General features: G+C 43.0%; 1 protein-coding gene across 1 annotated transcript in view; it reads right to left on the reverse strand.

Annotated features, from left to right (window-relative positions):
* The window catches only part of PolA1 (DNA polymerase alpha catalytic subunit), a 132,345-nt gene that overhangs the window by 49,446 nt on the left and 59,439 nt on the right, over window positions 1-23,460 (reverse strand). The window contains exons 23-32 of the mRNA XM_075681901.1: window positions 21,559-21,674; window positions 21,323-21,466; window positions 19,805-19,927; window positions 19,690-19,722; window positions 17,598-17,690; window positions 16,115-16,320; window positions 14,604-14,736; window positions 7,434-7,565; window positions 2,444-2,519; window positions 2,232-2,330 (exon numbers count right to left, since the gene is read on the reverse strand). Coding sequence (XP_075538016.1) covers window positions 2,232-2,330; window positions 2,444-2,519; window positions 7,434-7,565; window positions 14,604-14,736; window positions 16,115-16,320; window positions 17,598-17,690; window positions 19,690-19,722; window positions 19,805-19,927; window positions 21,323-21,466; window positions 21,559-21,674 — 1,155 coding nt within the window. The remainder of the gene's footprint in view (window positions 1-2,231; window positions 2,331-2,443; window positions 2,520-7,433; window positions 7,566-14,603; window positions 14,737-16,114; window positions 16,321-17,597; window positions 17,691-19,689; window positions 19,723-19,804; window positions 19,928-21,322; window positions 21,467-21,558; window positions 21,675-23,460) is intronic.

Below are 23,460 nucleotides of genomic sequence, written 5' to 3' on the forward strand. Positions count from 1 at the left end.
TGCTCTTACTTGCGCCTGTGCAGAAATGTCGGGCACCTCCGAAAGTGCCATGCCCCGCTGTACTTACTATACTCGCGGACAACTTTTCTTGCCTATGAAGTGAAAGCTTCTGCCCATGACTGTATTCGTACACAATGTAATAAGGGTGCGCTCGGCAACGGTTTCGGTTTTGCCAACCTCGCACAACTTCGCTACTTTAGTGTAAGCAGATACAATTAACTCGCGATGAATCATTGTTTGTTCACATCCGATATGTAGCAAGTTCTGCACAGTGAGCATTGCAGCGTGTGTCGAAACTCCGAAGTAGCCGTATGGCAGCGGTTAAGACTTGGACGCGCAGCCAACACTGATATCAGCAGAGCCAGTGCAGCAGTCAGCTCGCTCGCTCACTCTTTTGTACATGCCGAAGTTTGCAATTTCCAGATGGGTTTGATTGGATTCTGCGCAGAAGCTGCAAACACTTTTTTTTTGTGCTGCAACAGTCTTTTTTTGCTAAAGTTGATCAACAGCCTCTCAGGGGAGTTGATTGGCGGGACAGCAAGCGACAAACGCTCACCAGAAGAAATGGCCGCCATATTGAGTTTGATGAATGTGCAAATCGTGCAACGGTTTCGGGTGTGCGAAAACTCGAAAGAGCAAATTAAAAATATAATAAAATACCAATAGCTGACTAGTGAATGTTACGTATCGTTTCACATTAGGTGCTGTAAAAAGCAAAAAAAAAAAAAAATCCATTTCCCCTGTAAGAAAACGCAAACAAAACTGCGGGAATACTTCCAGCAGCGGTGAAAGAGGCGTGCTTAGTTTCTGTAGCCTTCGCTTCATAGCCACGAAAAGTTGTCCACGAGTATCGCAATTGTAAAAATGCATCCCGGCTAGCCTAGGGACAAACGTGTTGAAAAAGAGCAAAGAAAGTTCTCTGCCGTCGTACCTAGGCAAAGACAAATATTCAAGGAGCAAAAGCCCCCATATTTTCTCTCTCGCACTCGCTCATACTCGCGCTTGCGCATAAGCGTCGGACGACCCCTCAAATGACCGTCTCGTCAGATGGACAGAGCAAAGCTGCGCGGCGATGCCAGGTTACCAACGTGCTCCAGTGCACTGACACTCTCTCCATCCACGATGGCGCGGAGTTCAAATTATCACTGGCAGTGCGGATTGCATTGTGAATTACCGGTATGTGTTACATATTGCTTTCAATACATTGTTGGACGGGCCGCGGCGGCTACTTCGACTTACCTGAAATTTCGAATTGACGAGCTTCTACTGTATACTTTTATGCCTTGGAAAAAGCTTATGTCAATGTAAAACTTGTCACATGAGAAATTGTATAATATGAACTAAAGGTATTGATCATGAGTTCTTCACGGACTAAGCCAGCTGTATAAAAGGTGCTAAAGTATATATTGTCTGTTCCCATTGCAGACCCTGCACAAGCAACAATCCATGAACACCTCCTGCCATATGTATGAAGATGTTAGTTGAGAATTGGAGTCCTTGGAAAGAAATCCACAAAGAATGGCCGCATGTGACCGAGAACAACAGTGCATATATGCATGGTCGTGCACGATAACAGAACCATGTCTGGCACTTGTGTAGTGCGTACACAGCATTCTGTAAGTGCTTCTTTTGCACATAATAACTTCCACATCGTAATGCCTTCAATGCTGCCAACAGCATTTGCATGATTTTGGCAGCCTGACCTGCGTACTGATGCTATGTGGAGGCAGGAAAAAAAACTGAAATAACAGATCCTTGAACACAAAGACGATGCCGACTGCATGTTGCAGTGTACATTGAGTATTCTGCACAGTCTGTTTTCGAGCTCAAGTGCTCTAGTAAACTACAGTTATGGGATGTGTCAAGTATACAAGCTAATTTCACTGTGATTTCTGAAACAGCTGCTTAGCTTGAATATAGGGTAACATGAACCATGTCTACCCTGAAAGGGTTGGATTAACAGAAGCTGAGTGCATAGCTGGGTGACACTTCTCCACTTGACCTGCTTCAGTGCAGAAAAACGAGGGCATTTTACTACAACCCACAACACAGTGTAAGCGTTAGGTCTTCAGGTCATGGTACTAAGTAGGACAGGTTGCAGATATAATCCAGATACTATTCTTTCATCACTTCCCACCTCGTAAAGGATACAACACTTCCATTATGCACATGAGCTACATGCCTTGAAATGACCACATAAACAGGATAGCGAGAGATAATGGGACACCTACCAAGGACCTCTGCTATCATGGCAGCATCTGTTCCCTCAATGGGAGCACATATCCGGGCCACAACTGGATGGATTTGTTGCGACAAGTAGTAGTGCTTATCTGAAAGGCAGGCAAGAGAACTGATTACCTTTTTTTCCCCTTTTCATTACTAGGACTGTTTGCATTCCATTGCATATAATGTACATAGCGGAGGCAAATAGGGCAAGACTAACCAATTGAAAGGTTGTCGTTAGTCTTCAACTCTTCTGGATGGTAAGCCCTCTGTGAGGCAGGCAGTTGGCTTCCATCCTGTGTACAAGAAAAAGAGAGAAGTGTAGGTTCAGGGATGGAAGCGGCCAAGGAAGTTTTGGGGCAGCTCTGGGAGTAGCAAATTTGGCACTTTGGAGCAGGTTTGGAGCAGGTTTGGAGCACGAATTTCCCGTTTTGGAGCAGTAAATATGAATTTTGGAGCAGCTTGGTAAACATCAATAGGAGTGAAATACAGGCATATGAAGAAAAAGTGTTCCTTATTTGACTTTGCAGAACACTGTTAGGCTATGGCAGATCAGTTCTGTGGAAGCCCGCAAGGCGAACAGATTTATGACTAGGAAGAACTGTCATCCACCTGATTGTGGCATGAAGCTGCAAAGGAAATCCACACAGGTTTCTCAGAAACCACCATTAACTGAAGAGCACGTCTGAGGTGGTTCTTCTTAAGCAGATTTTTTTTGCATTGAGTCTATGGAAAAACAAACAACTGTTCCCATGTTGTACGTTATATGCAAAAATTCGGCTTAATCGAGCTCGTCTTAATGAGAGTTCATTGTATGCATCAAGGTACTTTCCCTCTTTTACATATGGTAGACTGACATTGTTGATAACATAGGAGCTTGGCGAGTCTAGCTTTTTCCTCGAGAAATGAATGTAATTGCATTTAGTTGTGTTTAGAGCCATGTGCCGGGTACTACACCACTCAGAAATTTTGTTCAGATCAGATCGAAGAATTTTTATATGAGCTGGAGTGTTAATTGGGCGGTAAACAACGCAATCATCTGCACACAACCGGATTTTCGAAGTAATTCCTTTTGATATGGCATTGATGAAAATTAAAAATATCACAGGGCCTAACACTGATCTCTGCGGTACACCAGACATGACAGGAACTAATGACGTTTTCAAACCATTAACAATGGTAAGCCGACTGCGAGAAGAAAGGTAGTTTTCCAGCCATTTAAACACATTTTCAGGAAGATCAAGGTGTCCTGGCTTGTAGGATAGGCAGCGATAACTGACTTGGTCAAACACTTTTCTGAAGTCTAAGAATATGCAATCCAGCCCCAATCCCTTGTTGAGTGCAGACACATGATCAAAGTGGAATTCAACCAGTTGTGTGTCACAGGAGAAGCCCTGGCAAAATCTATGCTGGCTCTGGAAAATATACCTGTGCTCACTGAGATGGCTAGCTATGTTGTTATACAAAATATGCTCTATTATTTTTAATGCTTCGCATAACAAATAAATTGGGCGGTAATGTTCATTATTTTTAGATACTTCTTTATGAACTGGTACTACCTTTGCTACTTTACATTGATCTGGAACTGTTTCCGTATTCAGCGAAAGTGTGAACAGACGATGGAGAAGGCGACTTCTGGGGTGTGCACATTTCTTAAAAATGCGGTTCGGTATCATTTTTAGACCGTTTGCTTTGCTGGGCTTTATAGCGCTCAGGAGGAGGAATATTCCTTTTTCAGAGAGTGTAATTGTATCTATCGGTTGCGTTACTTGATCAACGTCTGGCAAAACGGCAGTATCTTTGGGTGAATGTACCCGAAACACTGACTTGAAGTAATTATTTAGGACGACAGCCTTGAGTTCATTATTTGTAATAGTTCTGTCCACTGTGAGGAGATGTGATATACACAACTCTTGTTTACGATTAGTCTTAATAAATTTCCAAATTGATTCACTGTTACTTTCTATGGACAATTCCATAGCTTCATTAAAAGTTATTTTGGCTTGACGAATTTTGCTTTTGAAAAAACACTGAAATTTGATGATATTATTTAGGGTGGCAACTGATTTGACTTTATGAAAGCAGACGAATAAGCAGCACGTTTTATTAATAATGCCTTGAATTTCATGCGTCATCCATGATTTATCCCTTTCTCTCTTAGGGCTAAGTATTTTAGATGGACCTTTAGATGGCCTGATCAGTGCGGCTGTGATGAAAATTCGCCGCTGGTTGGTGTAGTAATGGGCCACAAGCCGCTGCAGAATGCTTGTTGTAAATAGCTGAGATCACATGTGTGGGTTAGATGGACAGCTGCTGAGGCAGCATTAAGTTTGTCGCCACGCATTCAACACGATCTGCATGCCTTCCATGGCAGTTAATTGGCCTGATCTTCGGACATGTCCTTACTCATGCCCTCGCACATGCCCTCACACTTCCTGGAATATGTGCTGCCTTTGCTGCCATTCCAGGGGTGGGAATGGCCAAAGTAATATTGTAGCAATTTTTGGAACAAAGGAAATTTCACTTTGCAGCAGATTGGAGCACACAAATTCTGATTTTGGAGGAGTCTGTAGCACATATATCTCTTTATTGGAGCAGTCTGGAGCATGCCAACATTAATTTAGTGGATCATTTTGATTAAGTAGGGCAACAGTCACCAAAGTCTCGCAGTCTGTAGCATTAAAGAAGCATTGAAGGGCTGCCTAAAGGAATTTTTCATAGCATTTTTGCACTAAGTGCAAGTTATATGACTGAGGAATTTCCATCGGATGTTGTGAAAAAGCTAGGGTTAGAGAACACCACAAAGGTTTACTCAAAGACGTTTCTTAGTAATGCGACAGCGTCAACTAGCTAAAACTAAAGCCCCTGCATCTACGCGCCACCGCCGCTTTCTTAAGTAGCGACAACCTTTGTTGTGCGCCGCCTTTTCCCCTCACACCAAATCCAGTTCCGGTATTTCCGGTTCCGGCATTTCCGGTTTAAAAATTTCCGGTTCCGGCGTTTCCGCTTCCTGGAGTTGCGCTGCGGGAATTTCTGCTTTGACTGCTGTTAGACGATGGTGAGACGCCCGCGCGTGCTTAGCAGAGCTGTGGCAGTCACCATAAGAAGAATGCAAAGGGGACAAGCTGTTGTATTCAGCTGAAGTAGTAGTTCGCGGTCGCTGTTGTCCAAATGCACGAAAAACGGCAGTGGTCTCCAAGCGCCCAGGCACTACATTCCACTGTACGTTGTCGCTCGTGCCACAACCCGTCGCAGGTTGACGCGAAGCAGTGAACACGAGCAGATCGCTGGTTACAGTAGGCGGTGGTTCTTGGATGGAATCGCATTCACAGTTTCAACCGCAGCTAGTGCAATTAAAGCCTCTCCAGCGGTGCGAAAGTAAACAACGCTAACAAACAAAGTGGCACTTCCACTCGGAACAGGAAGCTGCAGCTACGTAAGTTCCGCTTGACGCCGGAAGCTAAGGGGGTGAGTGGGAGAGGAGCGTGGAGGAGGAGGGCAGGTTGGCGGTACTTAACGTGGTCGGCGGAAACGCGTATGGAGGGGCTTTAGCTAAAACCAAGATTCTGCATGTGTCTGTTTTCGCTTCGCAACTCACTAGGCTCACTACTAGGAGCACTTAGACATCAGGATTCGACACTGAGTGATTGGGAGTGCGCCTCCTCAATAAGTAAAGCGAGTGACATTCCCTCCTCTCTTGCCCTCTCATTATACAGGTACTCTTGCCGCACATGCCTTCCCTTGCCACTCAGTACGCAGTTTTTGATTGTGGCAATCATGCTGTGAAGCAATGTGATCGACGCGATTTCAAGATTTGCGACTGTTGATATCATGGGGCAGCGCACTGCGATCAAGAGCAGCTGTCATGGCGCCGGCACAAGTTGAAAAGAAAGGAAGAGAGAGAAGGCACCCAAGAAAACAAAAGGAGCAGATGCTCGTGCATGGAAACGACGCCAGCACAACTATGTGACTCCACTCCACCAACAGTGAGGTGCGGATAAGCACCAGACCTCTACGCTTTCCCTTGCTCACCGGCTCAAGCAGCAAGACAAAAGAAAGTCACTTCTTTTAGTTTTATTCATGGGGCTTAATTGGGTGTGGCTGTTCGCACCCACAGGTGGCCAGAATACGACAGTTACTTTCACACGCGCTCCGAGACCAATGACACAATGCCCTGCACCACGCCAGTGATCTTTTGCAGACAGCTGCCAAAGCCAGAGCTGTACTGGTGCAACGAGCAGAATTTTGATAGTTTTTCCACTTTCAGCACAATTTTGGCGAATTAGTGAAGTATTCCCAACTCTTCCATTTCCTCTCTGTGTCACATTATGGTTTTGATCAGTCCAGTTGACTTGGTTGAACCTTGTACCCATAGAACCTTGTACCATTGTACCTGGCCGTTTTGCACATTGAAGTGTTGGGGCGCTCCCTGCATTGGGCAGATGTGCTTGCAGAAACAAAGTCTATGACCATGTTAGCTAGGGCGGTACGCCAGCAGTATGCTTGGTGCTCCTTTTGTGCAGAAAAAAAAAAAAAAAAAAACTGTGAGGTGCTCATTTTCAAGGCATCGAGGATAAGGGGCTATGCAGCATGTGTGACACATAGCACTGTGTGGGTCTCTACATCAAATACTATGCCGAATACTCGAAGCATAGAGTAGTAGATATTCGAATTTTGAATAAAATATTTCGAAGCAATTGCCATGTATGGAAGACACCTGTCCCGACGTCCATGTGATAACTGCATTTGATGAAGTGTGGACAAAAATTAAATTTTGGGGTCGCTGTGACGAAAGGTGAAGAAAAAGGTCACATCCTGTCAGCGTAACAAAAGCATTCTGTGTTCAGTGTAAGAAATTGAAGCAGCTAAGTGTAAACGAAATGTAATAAGATTTCCTGTAAGGGCACAGGTACTAGTGATCAGGGATTTGTGCCTTGTCAGCATTTTTATGGGGTCTATGACACAGCTGAGGTTCTGGTGTAAGGTGTAGAAGTCTGGATTGCAGTACATGCAAAACACAGTAGAATTCGAGGAGAGAGAAGTGATGTACTTCGTTCAGTTGACTACATTGCTTTTATCTCCGACAGTACAAAGCTTATCTGATGCCAAAGCCCACAGCAAAGAAGTAATGAGCGAGAAGAAAAGAGCGAGAAATAAAGAGGAAGATTGAACAAAGAGAAAATGAAATTGCGAAAAGTTTGCTTGCTTACATTGCATATGATGTAGGTGACGGCGTCACCATGGCGCAGCTTCTTGCCGCCTTTGCTGTTGAGCCGCAGAGCAACTTGGACATGGCACAAGTTTTTCTTGTCTGGGTAGTCCTCAGGGTTTTTGGTGAGTTGCTAAAGGAAGAGAAAAAGGTGGTGACACTGCTATTCACCAGTAAAACCAAATAGGAAGGGGGAAGAAGCCTTAGCAGAACTTCGCACACTACTACTAGCAACAAGTTTGCAGAATAAAAGCTCCTTTCTTTTGTGCAAGGAAAATTCCAGACAAGGTGAGGAAACGCACTCAATTGTTATGCATGATCAACATGCTACATGAAGTCAAAATGCAAAAGCCTTTATGCTGCTCTTGCTAGAAATTTGTTTTGTTGCATTTGTACGTCACTATACATAGATGCAAGAACTGAAATTTGGACGAGTCTGCAAGGACTCATACTTCAAGTGCAAAGAACGAGGACATAAGAAGGAAGACTAGACCAGTGCTTGTTCTGTCTATCACTCAAGGGACCCCCAACTGTCGTTGAAAATAAAGATTTGATTGATTGATTGAAGTATGAATACCTAGATAACTTGGATAAATAATTTACATGTGAATCAAACAAAACTCTTTTTCTTGAGGATCCCTCATGCGCATCAAAACAGTGGCAACTACTTTCACAAATCATGCAATGAAAATTCCAATTGTGAATGAGCCGCTTTTTTTTTTTTCAGCAATGAAAATGCAGAAATAGTAGGCGATACTGAAGACTGCAATCGAGACATGGAAAGGAGGAAACCCTAATGGCAGCTTTTCATTGGAGAAGTGCTGAAAAAGCAAAGAGGCATACTGGGCACTGTATTAGAGGTACACATTATCACAGAATAGTCATCTCTTAAGTATCGATTCTGTAAACTCATCAGCAAGAATATACCATACTTATTCGAATCTAGGCTGATAGATTTTTTTTCAAATAATCATATACAAAACTCTAGGGTCAGCTTCGATTCAAGAATTTTAAAGAATGCAACAGTTTTTAATTGAAATTAATAAATGTGGTGCAATGTGGTGCAGTAGCCAACTGAGGTATTTGAGCGATGTTGCCATTTTGGCCTGTGTGCCTGTGTCGTATCAGCTTGCGGTATGGTGTTATCGTAATGGCACCAAATAGGCAATGCCACTATAGTGCTGCTTTCAAACAAAAGTTGTTCTAGTCACAGAGGCATTGTAAAGCGTTCAAGCCGGGCAGGACTTCGGCATCAATAAGAAAAGGCAGTCGTTGAAGGAGGTAGCAGGAGATGCTTTTTACATGCACCGAAACGAGGATGGCATTTATCACACCCCAATGGCACTGATGATGTAGAATGAGATAGGCATGCTCAAATTCAATAAATGTGTTTTTCATTTTGTGAATGCTGTCCTTTTTTTTTGTTCGGCACACATTATAGATAACTTTTTTTTTTCTGGCTTTGGACTTTTTGGGGTTGGCGTAGAATTGGGGCTGGCCTAGATTCGAGTAAATACGGCATATTTTTTTAGTGCAGAAAATTCTACTGCTGTTTGAGCACAAGCCAACAATGTGTACACACAGGAGCTATCTACCCTAAAGATTAGTGAGATTTTACTGCCCGATAAACCTCAGTTATAGTTAATCTTTTCATAACCTGATATGATGAACTTTATAGATCTGCATATAACCATGCACAAGGAAACATTGTTGCAAGTGCGTATCATGCAAAGATTAGGCACAGCTGCACTGTACATAAAAGCAAAGGAGAGTGACAGTTTGACTATGAGACAGTGTAATGCGAGGGTCATAGAATTAATTTCAAATATCTAGGGTCCTTAATTATACCCCAAAATTTAGTACAAGAGTAATTTTGTACTCTGACCAAGCTGGAAATCAAACGTATCTCATGTTCAGCAGCAGAATGGCATAGTCAGTGAACTGCAATGATGAGTCAGGACTATATTGAGACAGTCTTGGGTGCTCTGTCAAGAGAGTAACAGATGCAGCTAGCTTCTTGGCCATCCTAGATCAATGCCTCATGGAAAGCAGTGTGTTCTAGTGTACGCAAAACTGCTGCAGCCTTGGACAATATGCAAATTTTAACTCTGTGCACACTGCAGTGAAGAAATTATTTTGGGAGGAATGTAACTATGGTTGCCAACTCTCAGGTGGATGTAGGTGGGATGGCTGCCAAAGACCATGTCAGGGCCAGGAGCAACCAATCTGTACTTGCAACAAAGTTGCACAACATTCTTTCTTCATACCATGTGGCAATTTACAACAGGAAAGATAAAATAATTGTTTGTCTAACGTGGCTATTATACAGGTACAGTCTAACCCACAATATTCAAGTGCAAAGAAAATCTCTTTGTTATAACTGCATTGCATGAAACAAAGCCATGGGTTAAACACTCAAACATTTTAGCCAGACAAAGAGAAGTACAGTGGAACACACTAATAGCATTACGGTTTCAACAATACTCGAATGCAACAATGAGCAGCTACACCACCCTGAACTCTTGCATGTGTGTGTTCTATTGTAAAATAAACCACTTAATACAATTTTTCCAAGCCGCCATATTAGCTATAATGATTAAATCTGGCTGCTTGGTGTCTGTGCCAAAAATAAAAGGAATGAGAAAACAGGAAAAAAGAAAATGTGAGGCACTTTGCCACATTCGTCTGTGCTGCACACCCCGCATGGCATGTCCGCGCAAAGGCGGGTGTGGCAAAGCAGCTTGAGTTTTTATTTTTTTGCCGTCTTTTTCCGAGGCAATGCGACATACACATGCCATGCGGGGTGTGTGGCACAAAGGCCAGTGTGCTAAGCAGCTCACACGTTTTTTTGATGTGAGAGCATAAAATGGCTCATTAACCCTTTTAGGGTCGGTTTTTTTCACCATATGTGACCACCCAGGGTAGATTTTTTTTAGAGTGACCGTAAAGTAAGAAAAAAATATTTTGTGTTGGTACATATGTACTGTTTATTCACGAATAACAACAATAAAAAAAAGGAAATAAACTTATAAGAAACAAAATTTTGATGCATTGTTATACACATAAGGCTTAGAAAATGCGTGCACAAAAATATTTCGCAAGTGTCAAATGTTCCTGATCTTACCAATCTATGGATATTCATGTCCATAGCGTAATCGAACTGCATAGGTGATCGCACTCAAGAAAACTGTGGCTGTGTGCCCGTCAAAAAAGCAAAACGTGTGACAAACTTCCACTAATTTTTATCTTATCGCCAACCAGAAACAATTAGTTTTCGCAAGTCTCTAAGAAAGAGAAAACAAAAGGAAACGCATGCACGGCGGCATCCTTCCTATGCGAGCGCAAGAAGCTGAAACACCGCCAGCGGAACAAAACCCAAACTTCCACTCGCCTGTGCGCGAGAGGTAGTATATAGACGTGCCGGAGCAAACTAGCTCTAAAGCAAACCATGCAATGGAAACCGAGAAAGGGAGGCGCGAGAAAAAAATTCCCTGTATTCCCACATAGTGGCAGCACATGACAGAAAAGAAAAAGTTAGGAAATTGGTGCGCATTTTAAACATACAGACGGCGCCGTAAATATACGGCATCTACCATTTTGGACTTTTTCGTGGTGCCGTATATTTATGTCATTGACCCTCAAAGGGTTAAGTGGAAAAGCCAGCGTCTGTAGCAGCGAAACAGCACCTAAATTCCCGTTGGCTGCAACGCCACGTCATGAGCACGCCTCGACGAAGTAGAGTGGGTGAGAGGAAACGTTGCTGCAGTAGCCCTCCAGGTGTTGAGTGAGGGGAGAGGGCATTGCCGAGACGTCACATCACACAGGGTCTCGGAAGCCTGTGTTATTTGTGTGTTCCTCGCCCATGCAAGCTCTCGTCTTCATTCTAACTGTGCCTTGGTAAGGCCAACTCAAACGTGCCAAGAGTCTGAACACTCTGGCTAGCACGCGAGGAGTTTCATAACAAGTGCTTAGGTGTCCTTGAATTTTTATCTCTTTGAGGATTTTGCATTCTTCTCATCTCGGGCCACACACCCAGTAGCCAGATTTAATTGTTACAACCGACAATGCGGCATGAGAGCATTGTAGCAAGTGGTTTATTTTACCATAGAACACATACACAAAAGTTGACAGCGCATTGGCTGCTAATTGTAGTGTAGTGGACAGTACTCATAGAGCCCCATGGAAGAAGAAGAGACTGAACTAGCGCCATCAGGCATATAGGCTCGACTATGGTAGCTGCAACATCAACGCAGTTATCTGTTTAATAAATGGCAATTCTTTGTTGGCCTTCTGTTCCTACAAGTTGGTGACCAGGACGTGATAACACATCACAATAGTATACGTCTACCAAGTTTATTCTCAACGCCATGGAACCAGCCGCCAAACAATGACATCTCGAAGAAAATGGAACGTCTTCTGTTGCCGCACTGAAACTTCCCGATTTCTGGCCCTCGGACTGTGAACTCTGGTTCGTCCACATCAAGGCGCAGTTTCGCCGTCGCCGAGTCACATCTCAGGTGGCCAAGTACGACAACATCGTGAGTGCACTTAACCCAACCACTGCAGCTTTGGTCCGCGACATTTTCCGAGCTCCTCCGCTCGATGATAAGTATGTTACCCTTAAGCGGGAGTTACTACGGCACACCACCGACTCCGAGTCGTGAAGGATTTAACAGCTTCTCTCACCAGAGGAACTTGGTGACAGAAAACCCTGAGCTGCTTCGCCGCATAACACAACTCCTGGGAACCAGTCCACCATCAACAGACTTGAAAATCCTTCGCGAGCTCTTCTTACAGCGTCTACCGAACGAGGTACGCATGATTTCATGCGCCTCACCAACTACGACATCTGTTGAGGCCTTAGCGACGATGACAGACCAGATTATGGATTCTTTCCATCCTGTGATATCCACTGTTGATTGTTGTAATGCACATACGAACGACAGCTTGTCACCCAAGTTCCAATGGCATGGCAGAATGCTTTCATCGTCAACTAAAACCAGCACTTCGTGCCCCTGACTCCACGATTCCATGGACAGAGCGCCTGCCTTTGGTTCTACTAGGTCTTTGCACAGCTCTGAAAACAGATGCAGTGTTCCTCACCAGCGCTCGTTTTCAGCATGACACTTTGCGTACCCGGTGAGTTCTTCACCTCGGAACCGTCATCTGCCGACCTATAATCCTTCACCGACCACCTTCGCATTACAATGACCACTGTTATACCATCGTCATTTCGTGACGACCGCAGAAATGTTTACACGAGCCCATCTTTACTTCATAGCAGTCATGTATTTATCCATCACGACACTACTCGTGCTCCTTTACAAGCTTCTTACGACGGTCCCTTCAAAGTCATCAAGCGTGGCAACAAGTTTTTCACACTTCTTGTCAACGGACGCAAAGAGACAATTTCCATCGACCGCTTTAAGCCAGCTCATCTAGACTCTGGCAGTGCCTTCATCGCTAGGCAGGGAGCCATATAGTGGACAGTAGTCATAGAGCCTCACAGAAGAAGAAGAAGAAGAAGAAGAGATTGGACTAGTGCTATCAGGCATATAAGCTCGACGATGGCAGTTGCCACATCAATGCAGTCATCTGTTTAATAAATGGCAATTCTTTGTGGGCCTTCCATTCCTACACAAGAAATCAGCATCGTAATAAGCGGGTTTGACTGTAGATGTACTGTGAACGCTGAGAACCTATGACAGAACTAAAGAAACTGAAACCCGACAAAAACGAAATTGCCTGTATGTTTATAACAATGCAACAGAAGACAAGAAAGATGAATGCACAACTGAGCGGTCAGGCATTGAAGTAAAACCTCGCTAAACTGTACCCGCTTAAGCAGTAGTTTCGTTTTAAAAGTAGTAAAAGTCATATCAGCAACTCAGTGGCCCTTGAGCATGATGTGTTTTGTATCTGCATAAACTGTAATGGCTTACTGTGTGTACGTATCACTTAACACGTAATGTTTCCACTTTTCGTCGTGCAATCCCGGAAGTGTGTAGTCCCCATCGGGCAGCCCGTCAGAACAACAAGCCTCAGAGATCAGAGCTACGGCCTCCAAGCGCCCTGTGCGTTTGCGCATGATACCACATCAACATGATTTCGGCATTGTGCAAGTGAGGACTCGCATCTTGCCGAAGCTTGGATAAAAAACACTAGGTACTCAGCATAGAAGAAAAATTGGACATCATTCGTGCTACTGAACGTTGCACAAAGAAGTCGGCGCTGGCATGCGACAGGGATCTACCGTTGACTACGATGTGTGGCATTTGGAATGCAAAAAAGTTGCTCGGCAGCATTGCTGTGGCATCGAAAAGATGTCGGCTATAGACTTTTCGCCATCGTTGCCTCTGTTGCCGAAGTATCGCCTAATGACAATGATATGACAAGGAAAGCGACAGCACGGGCGATTCAGGCCCAACAGTGGCAGAAGCTGTGCATTATGTCCGCCTGATGAACGCAATCGTCGCGACGAGAACAGCATCCCGTAATGAAAAAGGCACCCCACGACTTCTGCAGTGCTATTGCACCTGCGTGCGGAGAATATGCAACACCAACGAGGAATCTGCCATGCCAGTGTTTGCTGAGAAGAGGGAGCTGGCTGAAAAGCGGGCTCGCATCTTCAGTAAGTCTGAGGCTGCTGTTGTTTCTGCTAGGCCACCACGGCATCAAACGAAAATAACACACTTTTGTAGCGCGAAGTGAATAAATACTGCATGTTTTTGACAAATCATCACACTCTCTCTGAGTTTCGTTTCTGACGGGTAAATGGAATATCGCATGCTATTATAGTTAAGCAGTACTACCACTTAGTACATACTTTTTCCGAGCTCCAGTCACCTACGACTTAACGAGGTTTCACTGTATAACAAGAAAACCTGGTTTATCGATTTTTATTCATCAGGAAAAGAGCAAGAGTCTGGACATTTGGCTTTCCTGACTTAGTCAAGTTGGGACTTGGGACATTTTCTCAGAAGTCGGGATTGTCCCACTAAACTTTGACAGTTAGCAACCCTAAATGTAAAACAAAAGCTTTGCATGCAATCAGAAAAACTTCATACTTTAGTGCATGTGCCAGACAATAAAAATCACCAATATGCATCATCACGATGTCTTGCATTCTGGTTTAAACTGTAAGCCTGGTAGAAAGCTGAATCAAACTTACCTTTGTGATGCAGTAATCAGACAGTGGAAGTGAGTTCTCTTGAATCTTGGTCGCAAGCTGCATTAGGAAGGTGTTAATCCTATCTATGATTTCTTCCCGCAAGCTCTCTGACAAGATTTGGTCGATGACAAACCTGGAAAGAATGAGAAGCACGGTTCAGAACATGGGGCAATAAGAGTATTGTTTAGTTTAGCCCTAACATCCCCGCATCAGTGCCTGGTGTTCGATTTTAATTAAAGTATTCCCTGGGTTGTGCGCAAACTTTGAACAAACTGCACAACTAAGACAGCGAGTAGTCTCTATTTACAACTCTGATAATATTATGAATTTTTTAATTTTTTATTTTCTAAAAGCAATAATTAAAATTAAGGCGGTCGGGACGAGCCGCGGCTTCAATGCCCTTGTGTTTGCATTTATCTCAATGATACATATTTCCCAGGGTCTCGAAAGATACTCGTACATTCCGACATTTGTGTGATCGAAAGCTGACCACAATCACTGCGCTAAAGTGAGGACAACAAGTAACAAGACAAGGTGAAAATAAGAATGTCCTTGATGGCTGTTTGGACCTTAATTTCCTCAGTTTCGCCAAGCAGTCACTTTTGGATTATATGGTACCCAGTGCCAGTTCCTTCAGCTACATGCCATCTTCCATTGCATGCTGCAGTGCTCGCTTTTTGGAAGCGCTTGTCTCTTTGCAAGGATCATGGGAGACCATGACGTCATATGCAAACTTTGCAACTGCACACAATGGCTGCACTCCTACTTTGAAAGGTCTCTCAACGCTTCAGAAGTTTGTGTCATCCATCTCAATTAGGAAGGCATTAGAGTCATCTGGAAACACAATTCATTGCACTAACTGCGTTTTGGCCGGGAATTTTTCAAATCATTTGTACCATATTGAAAACCAGATCACCTGTGATCATAGTATTGAGATTTGACTGTATACAAATTAGTGTGACAATTTACATGCTGCAGGTTCAGCTTTGCTATGTGGTGAGCCCCAGTTCGAGTTAACAAGAGAGATGTTTTTGAAGGATGTGGCCGATATTGTATGCACAGCTACATTCCCAATCCTCTAACTCTCCAAGAAAGCTTATGCAGCTATGTACTATTCAGCTAGGTACCATTCAAAGAGCATCAAATATAATTAAACAAACACACACATATGTGCAAACAAGAAATTAAAGCTGTAATTGAGCCACAGTAATTGCCTTAAGCTTTTATGCAGAGTTGCAAGTTAAAGACATGCAAAAGCAGGCTATACTGAGAAACCAAACACTGATTTGTACGTGCTGTACCATAATCATAAAATAAAACGATGAAAGTGGAGCTCACAATGTTAAAAAGTTGCAGTGGTGCTGCATCTCATCAATACACTAAACACGGTTTGTCTTCTAAGACCACAATAGCAGATAATTAAAACTCTGGGACAAAATCAAAGCAATACACAATTTTTGGTTGCAAGTATGAAGAAACAAGCAGGCACATGTAAAGTGCAGAAGTCTTACTGGCCGGTCTTTCTGGCTACTTCTGACCAATCACGTCGTACCACATCCAGTCCCTTCAGCTGCTTGGTTTCCAGAGGAACATTGTTGGGTCCAAATGTGACACACACTGCCGCATACTTCTTTTTTTTCAAAAGCAACATTGACTTGAAGATGCCATCAATGTCAATTTCGAGCTGCTTGTAGAACCTATTTATTTCTGCCTTGATCTGCAAGAGATGCGACAGGCAGCTGTTACTAGCATGCTGCAGTGAACACCACATCACCATGGCATCCGTTAGGAAAACACTGGCAAATGATATCAACAAATGCACAGAAAACAAACTATAAGAGTTAAATATTTACCAATTTGATATTTATTTTCTTGCATAATGAAGCTCTTCAAAGGCATAGAATCACTGTAAGAGCATGCGAAACTCAATAATCAATTTTAATTTATGAGAGTCCTTGAAACGAAACCAAATGCCTTCTATTTAGAGCTAAAGCAATCAAGAAAAGCAAGGTGTATAAAAAAAATTGTAGCCATTTCACTCTGTGAATGTGGGCTGCCAGCGGAGCCAGAAAAAAGGACAAAGCACACCACTGAGTGTAAAAGTTTACTTATTTTGGGACTTTTCCGTTCCGCGTCTGTAGAATACTCTGTGAACATGCACAATCACTTCTAATAATGGCTCAACCTGTCTAGGTGTCCAAATTGAAACGCACAGGTGTCTCAAGCTGTTGGCTTGCCCGCAAGAAATTAATAAGGGCGTTCTGTGCCGCTTATTGATGCATGCGTCTGTGGCAAAATGGTTTCAATGTTGGGCTTCTGTGCTAGAGGTCTTGTGTTTGAATCCTGCCAATGATTTTAATAATGGTTAATTATTACACAGTATTTCGTTGAAACTGACAAACTTACAAAGTCAAAGAGATATTTAAAGCCAGAAGCAAGAAGTTTAGGCAAATGCATGTACTTCCCACAATTCCCACGCTGGCTGAACAGCCACGATTGCAGCTCCCGTAGACACTAGCGCCAGAGTTCCCCTTAGTAATTATTGCATGAAACTATGTATACGGTGGTTTCTTAGCTTTGCTCTTGTTACACCAGGTGTCAGCACATGCCTTACTGGTTTGCTTTGCCTCTTCATAGAGGGCGCGCGAGTTTCGAGGCATGGACATTGAAAAATGTATGGGAGGGTTGACACATACAGCTCCACTGTAAAAGAGAAAGTGACAGAAACAGGACTAGTGCAGAGGAGGGTGCAATAGAGAGGAAAGCAAGTGAAATCAACATTTTTCCTAACAAAAGCATTTCAGTGATCTGCTAAAGGATGATGAAATCATTATCCGTAACACAGATACAAATCCTAAAACAGTAAAATGAAAAGCAAAATGAAAAAGAGAATGCACAGGAATGATTCATAACATGCTTATGACACAGCACAGTACATCATAACAGATATTGTTTTAGTAAGTTATGCAGCTCATGCTGTGTCACACATCTCACCTTGTTTCCCATTTTTGTGACCTCTTTAATGTCTCTGGAATTGGTGTTGATCATGATAGAATCAGTGTCTCCATAGATGACCTCAAAGCCCATCTACAATAAAGTTGTAAGGCATATCACATAAGTATCACGTAAGTACATGAGCTGTTCTCAAAGCTCATGTACTGTCAGTTTATGAGTATTTCTTTATCCTCGTGTTGTCCCGCTTCTAAATTTTAGTGCGAAAATGCGCAAACTCGTAAAGCTTTAGGTTTGACTCAATTTATATTAAGCCATGCCAGCAATGCTGCTCAACACTACACCTAGCACCCACTCACTTTCTAGTTGAAGCATTGTGCATGCCGGAAAAAGTGTGTTGCTCTTTGTTGGACACACTTATACAATGTGAAAAGAAGTGTCACATAATTTATTTTTCCTGCCTGTAAGAACAAATCTGCTGCAGTTTGATTAACAGGGCTAGTTAGTTGGAAACTCTAATATTAAAATGTGCATGCACAAACCTAACATAGACTGCAGAAAAGTGATCTAGTTCATTTTCTTAATGTGGTGCCTCAAAATGGTACCTTTATCTAGCGTGTCTCCTTTTTTTTTTATTACGGCTGTTGTAGGGGCTTTGGAAATGAATATATATATATATTGATGAGAACCCCCACAAAAGGCTCTGCATTGTCAACCTCAATACATGAAGTACATGGCAAAAACATTGTCATCGTGCGCTACACTACATGGTGGCTTGCGCATTAGCAGCATTTTCATAGTTAGTAGAGGATCCGCAACTCAGCTACGCTGCAACTCAGCTACTCAGCTGCGCTGACAAATGGTAACACAGCTTGGCTTCAATGCTTGTCATAGAGAGAATACACACTTCAATATAAACATGAGGATACCAAGGTAATCTGCTTGCTTCATTACAAGTCTGGCTCATCAGAGGTACACAAAATCTACGAAAAGCTAAAGAGTTGTCTCTGAACTGCACAACCAACTGGATAATTCTACTCAGAGCACCTTGTCTTACAAATTTTAAAATGTGTCGGTACTCTCACTGGCCAGCTGGAAGACAATACGAAAACATGCCTCTATTTTCTCTACTCTTCAAAATTCTGTAAGCGAAAAGAACAAGTGTATCCGAAGGGCTCAATTATTTGCTATTATGGTTACAATCATGCTTGTAACTCTCAATTCACTGTGTCACGAGCCACTTCACTCAGATAGGTTAGCCCCGAATTAACTACACATAGGCCTAGCAGCAATGAGCCAGCAGCAGCCCAGATCGCGCATAATCTATGTCCAGCAAGGACATTACATGGATGTGTAGCTTTTTACAGATCAGATGAAACTACAAGCGACATAGACGACATAGAGACAGCTTTTGAGCAGTACAATGCAACATGAAGCCAGCTTGGCATCACTGAGTCAGATGTGCTTAAGGGTGCAGTGACCTTGTTTCTTTTAACCAAGGCTGTGCAAGCCTTTCTTATATATATATATATATATATATATATATATATAGAGAGAGAGAGAGAGAGAGAGAGAAAACAACATGCAGCAGACCCAATGAGTTGGAACCTATATACAGCGGAGCTTTGTATGAGTGCATAAACAGTTGAAACATGAGTACATGAATGCACGGGTGTGCACGCACACACACACACACACAAGTGCGAGTGCACACAAATTATACCGTGCCTTTTGTTAAGCAGAGTTGCTGACTGCTAGTGAGTATGACGAACGGTTTGAATGCATCATGGTTTCAGAGGCAGCATGTGCGCACGTACATAACGCAATTCGAATCCGTTCTATCCGCAAGAAGCGTTTACTTCCTCATTACTGTGCAGCTGCGGATGTGCGAAGGCGGGCTTTCTCATTCTTTTTTTTTTCTTGCCACCACATGGCTAGCCCTGCCGCTGCCGTGGACGCGAGCGCCATCTGGCTGTGTTGCAAGGAACCTATTCCATTGTGATTGGTTGTCCTATTTGGAAAAGGCCACGCCATAGCCACGAATCTTGGTGAGGTTTGCAAAGAAAAGCTTCGCTTTTAAAACACACACACACACACACACACACAAAAAAAAAAAAAACACAGGGGAAGTAACCTTTTCAACAAGTTCTTTGGACTGCATCAGGATCTGGAAAAAAAAAAAGGAAGGATGGCATTTAATGTGCTGCTCTCGTATACCGTTAAGCAATGCTGGGAGAATAAAAACTAACCTCCCTGCCTCTGCTTGTGATGAGCGCTGCCAGAGGCTTTGCATAGAAACGAGAGTTTGAGAACCCCAGACATCCATACATGCTGTTGGCTGTCAACTTTAATGCCTTCTGCCTGATGTCATACTAAAAAAGAAAGATAATTTCACTGTTCAAGCCTTCAGCATATTAAGGTCACAACTGAAAGTAGTATGTAATAACCCAAAGTAGTAGAGTTACCAAGAGAAAGCGAGGGAGAGAAAAGTACCAGAAGTACCAGCATCTTCCAAATCTTCTAAATCTACCAGCAAATTATGGAAAGTACCTATGTGGTGGTGATAGAATATTTGCAACCTTGGTATTTACAATCATGTGAGTAGTGGGGCCTTTATTTGTGCAGTATTAATGATCAATGACACAATAAAAGAAAGAAATTCATGGACATGTGTAGGCTCAAGCGATTTACTCCACCACAGCTGCAAGAACCTTGAGCACATTTTCGTGCATTTAGGAATAATGGGTTTATGAGAGTGTGGTACAATGACATCATGCTTATGTGCAACATAGACAAAGTGACCAATGACACAAGCAGCCGATATTATAATATGACTCAAGTAAATGGTTGCAACTTTTAATCACTCAAATGGAGAAGCAGAACTCACCCATACTCTATCTAGTTGGCATGGCCGATCTCATGGGAAACGGATTTTTGAAGTAGGATTAGACAATGAATTTCTAAAGATGTAGGAATGGCTGAAGGGTTGATGTTCCAAATCTAATAGTATGCTAATTAAGGCACTGCATCAATGTTTATCATTTGAGGTCCTATGAGCCAAACTTTAGGGCCAACCTTTTAGTACAGTAATGGCTCATTCACACAGGCGACTTGAGGAGGTTGTGTGACCATTTGCGACTCGCGATCAAAAAGCGACCGAAGGCGACTGATGTTCACACCGGCAAGCCCGGCTGAGCACGACCCGCAAGTCGCAATCCCGGAGATTATCGTTCTCAGCGAGAAATCTCGGAATCTACGTCGAATTTGCCGCGACGCGGGAGGAGGCCGGATGTAGACACATGAAAGATCACTTCCGGCGCCGCTGATTGGTTTATCAGTTTTGCGACCACAGTTGTGTGACTGAAAAATCGCGCAGAGAGCGACTTGCTCAAAATGGTCGCTTTTCGAGAAAAGCGACCGTTTGCGACCATTTGCGACCAACTTGGTCGTGCGACCACTATCAGTCACCAGTGTGAATGAGCCCTAATGCTACATACTGACACCACAGAAACTTGGCCATTGCAATGTGGGATCAAACCTTTGGCCCTGTACCGGCAGCAAAATGCCTTAGCCATTGCTACTATGCACCAATGCATAGTGGCAGCTTTATCAGCAACAAGATATTATGTGCAAATTCTACCTTAATTTGTAGGTAAAGTCAAAGCAGGTGAAATTTAAACTTTTAGTAGATTTTAATGCACATACTGCATAGTAGGGAGTGAATAGACTACCCCAAGTAGTCATTTGTTGCCAGTAACATAACTCACCTGCTGGTATAACTCAGAGTCGCCCTCAGCACCCTTCATTAATGACTTGACTTGCTTTCTTCTCTCCACAAGTTTTCGAATTTCAGAAGGTAGTATGCCCTGTTCCAAAGTAGGGCTAGGCAATTTAGGAATGTAATCGTCATCCTGCAAGCGAGTCAGCCAAAAATACAAAATACTTTGTGATGGGCTTTCTTTTTCCTTTTTCTTATATGTATATGTTGTTCAAATCCACGAACCTTTGACTCATCACTGCCAGAAACGCTAACAGTAGTGAAGCAAATGTTGTACTCTTGAATGATGGATGGGTACAGACTGTTGAAATCCATCAGCAGAATGAACGAGTCATAAAAACCTACAAAGAGAGCAAATCTGTTAAACTTTCTTGCCTCGCCTTGCATAAGTTCTGACTGTAAAGCCCAAAAGTGAGCCATGTAGGTAAGTGACATAAAGCTACCATAAATGAAACCTAAAAAGTATATGTGTGCAAATGCTTGAATAATACGAATACAAATCGAATCGTGAATGTTGGGATAATTCAATTCGCAAATTGAGTATCTACCATTAAGTTTTTTGAATACGATCTGTTATATTAAAAAAAAGACCCGGTCGTCGTCAGTGCCTCAAATGTTCCATGGCGCATGGTCTCTGTTGGTACAGTCGGCTTCAGTTAATTCGACCTTGACGGGACCAACAAAACTGATATAACTGAACAACATGAAGAAAAAAATTTCACAACACAACTGCTGATTCACTTGGCAGTATTTGCTCTATTCTAACACACCTCTGAATACTACACACGCGCATTTTCTTTGTGTCCTAAGTAGAAAGCTAACATAGGAATGACATTAAAGTTCCTAAACCGAGCAGAAATAAAACTCGCACCCGATTTGTAGCAAGAAAAATTGTTGCACAAAGGGCGGCCGGTCGCCTAAAGTCAGCTGCGCCACACTATATTTTTTAAGCTCGGCTCCACCGCAATACATCATTGTTATGCGGTAAAGCAAGCAACCATTGCAAAGGAGGTTTTGGTTTCATGCCCAACTGCACCGTGCAGGCAATTTTCCGCCCAATTTTATTTAAGAAAGAAGAAAGGTGCACATTAGAATCAAATAAATGCACTAATCAGACATTGTGAGCTACGGTTATTGCTTGAAAATCTTCCTAGGGCAGGCAGAAAATAAGTGTTTTCAACAAAAGATGACATGTGCTTAACACATTCACTGTCACCAAAGCTCTGCCAGAACAGATGCTGCCACTAGACAGATCGCTATCAGGAACACTACTATAGGGGCCAGGCGAGTGTGCGCTGAGTGGTCAAGTTCGAATTATCCGACGAAAGCCAATTTTAGGATCAAGATAATAAAAATTTTAGACACATAGAAATGCCTGTGAGCCGCCCGGGACTTTACGAAGTTTACTGAACAAGGTTCATCCAGGTCGACAGAACCGAACAAAACAACTGCCATAAGCGATGCAGACAGAGGGAACGGTGACAAAACCAGTGTGTATGGAAAGCATGCAAGTGTGTACGAAGATCTAAACCAATTAGTAGCAAACAGAAGGTACGCAGATTGCATCAGATATGTGTGTTCACGCATGCAGATTTATGCATGCAGTTTGGACTGAAATGTCTGCATGAATGTGTGAATTTGCGGAGCTTTCAGTCTACACGCAGGCATACAGATGAACTTGCATGCACGCTTGAGGTAGTTGTAGGCTGGTCAGCGGTGGACCTGAATGGCATATTAATGGCTGTCAAACCCGTACGTGTCGTCTGAGGACCGATTACGATAGGTCAGCTGTACGAACATATTAGTGCCAACTTTTCTGCGGTGGCTTGCGGCCAATAATCATATTGGCCAGCAGTGAGTTTTTCTCAACAGCACACTGCCTAAGCAGTTAGGTGTCAAGTGTTTAAAATTACGGCTTGGTGCCCAATTGATGCTGATCTATTCACAGCAGCTACACAACAGTCGAAAAGTCAGCTGCTCTGGCAATGAAAGTGAGTGCATGGGATGGCACCAATGTTGCTGGCCACAATCTTTGCAACACAATATAAGGCGGTTACTCGTCTCAGACGCCGTTCATAAACGCACATTGGTCTCTTTTAGTATCTTTGAGTAATGCGTCAGAAAACT

This window comes from Dermacentor variabilis, chromosome 2 (assembly GCF_050947875.1).
Source record: "Dermacentor variabilis isolate Ectoservices chromosome 2, ASM5094787v1, whole genome shotgun sequence".
NCBI classification, from domain to species: domain Eukaryota; kingdom Metazoa; phylum Arthropoda; class Arachnida; order Ixodida; family Ixodidae; genus Dermacentor; species Dermacentor variabilis.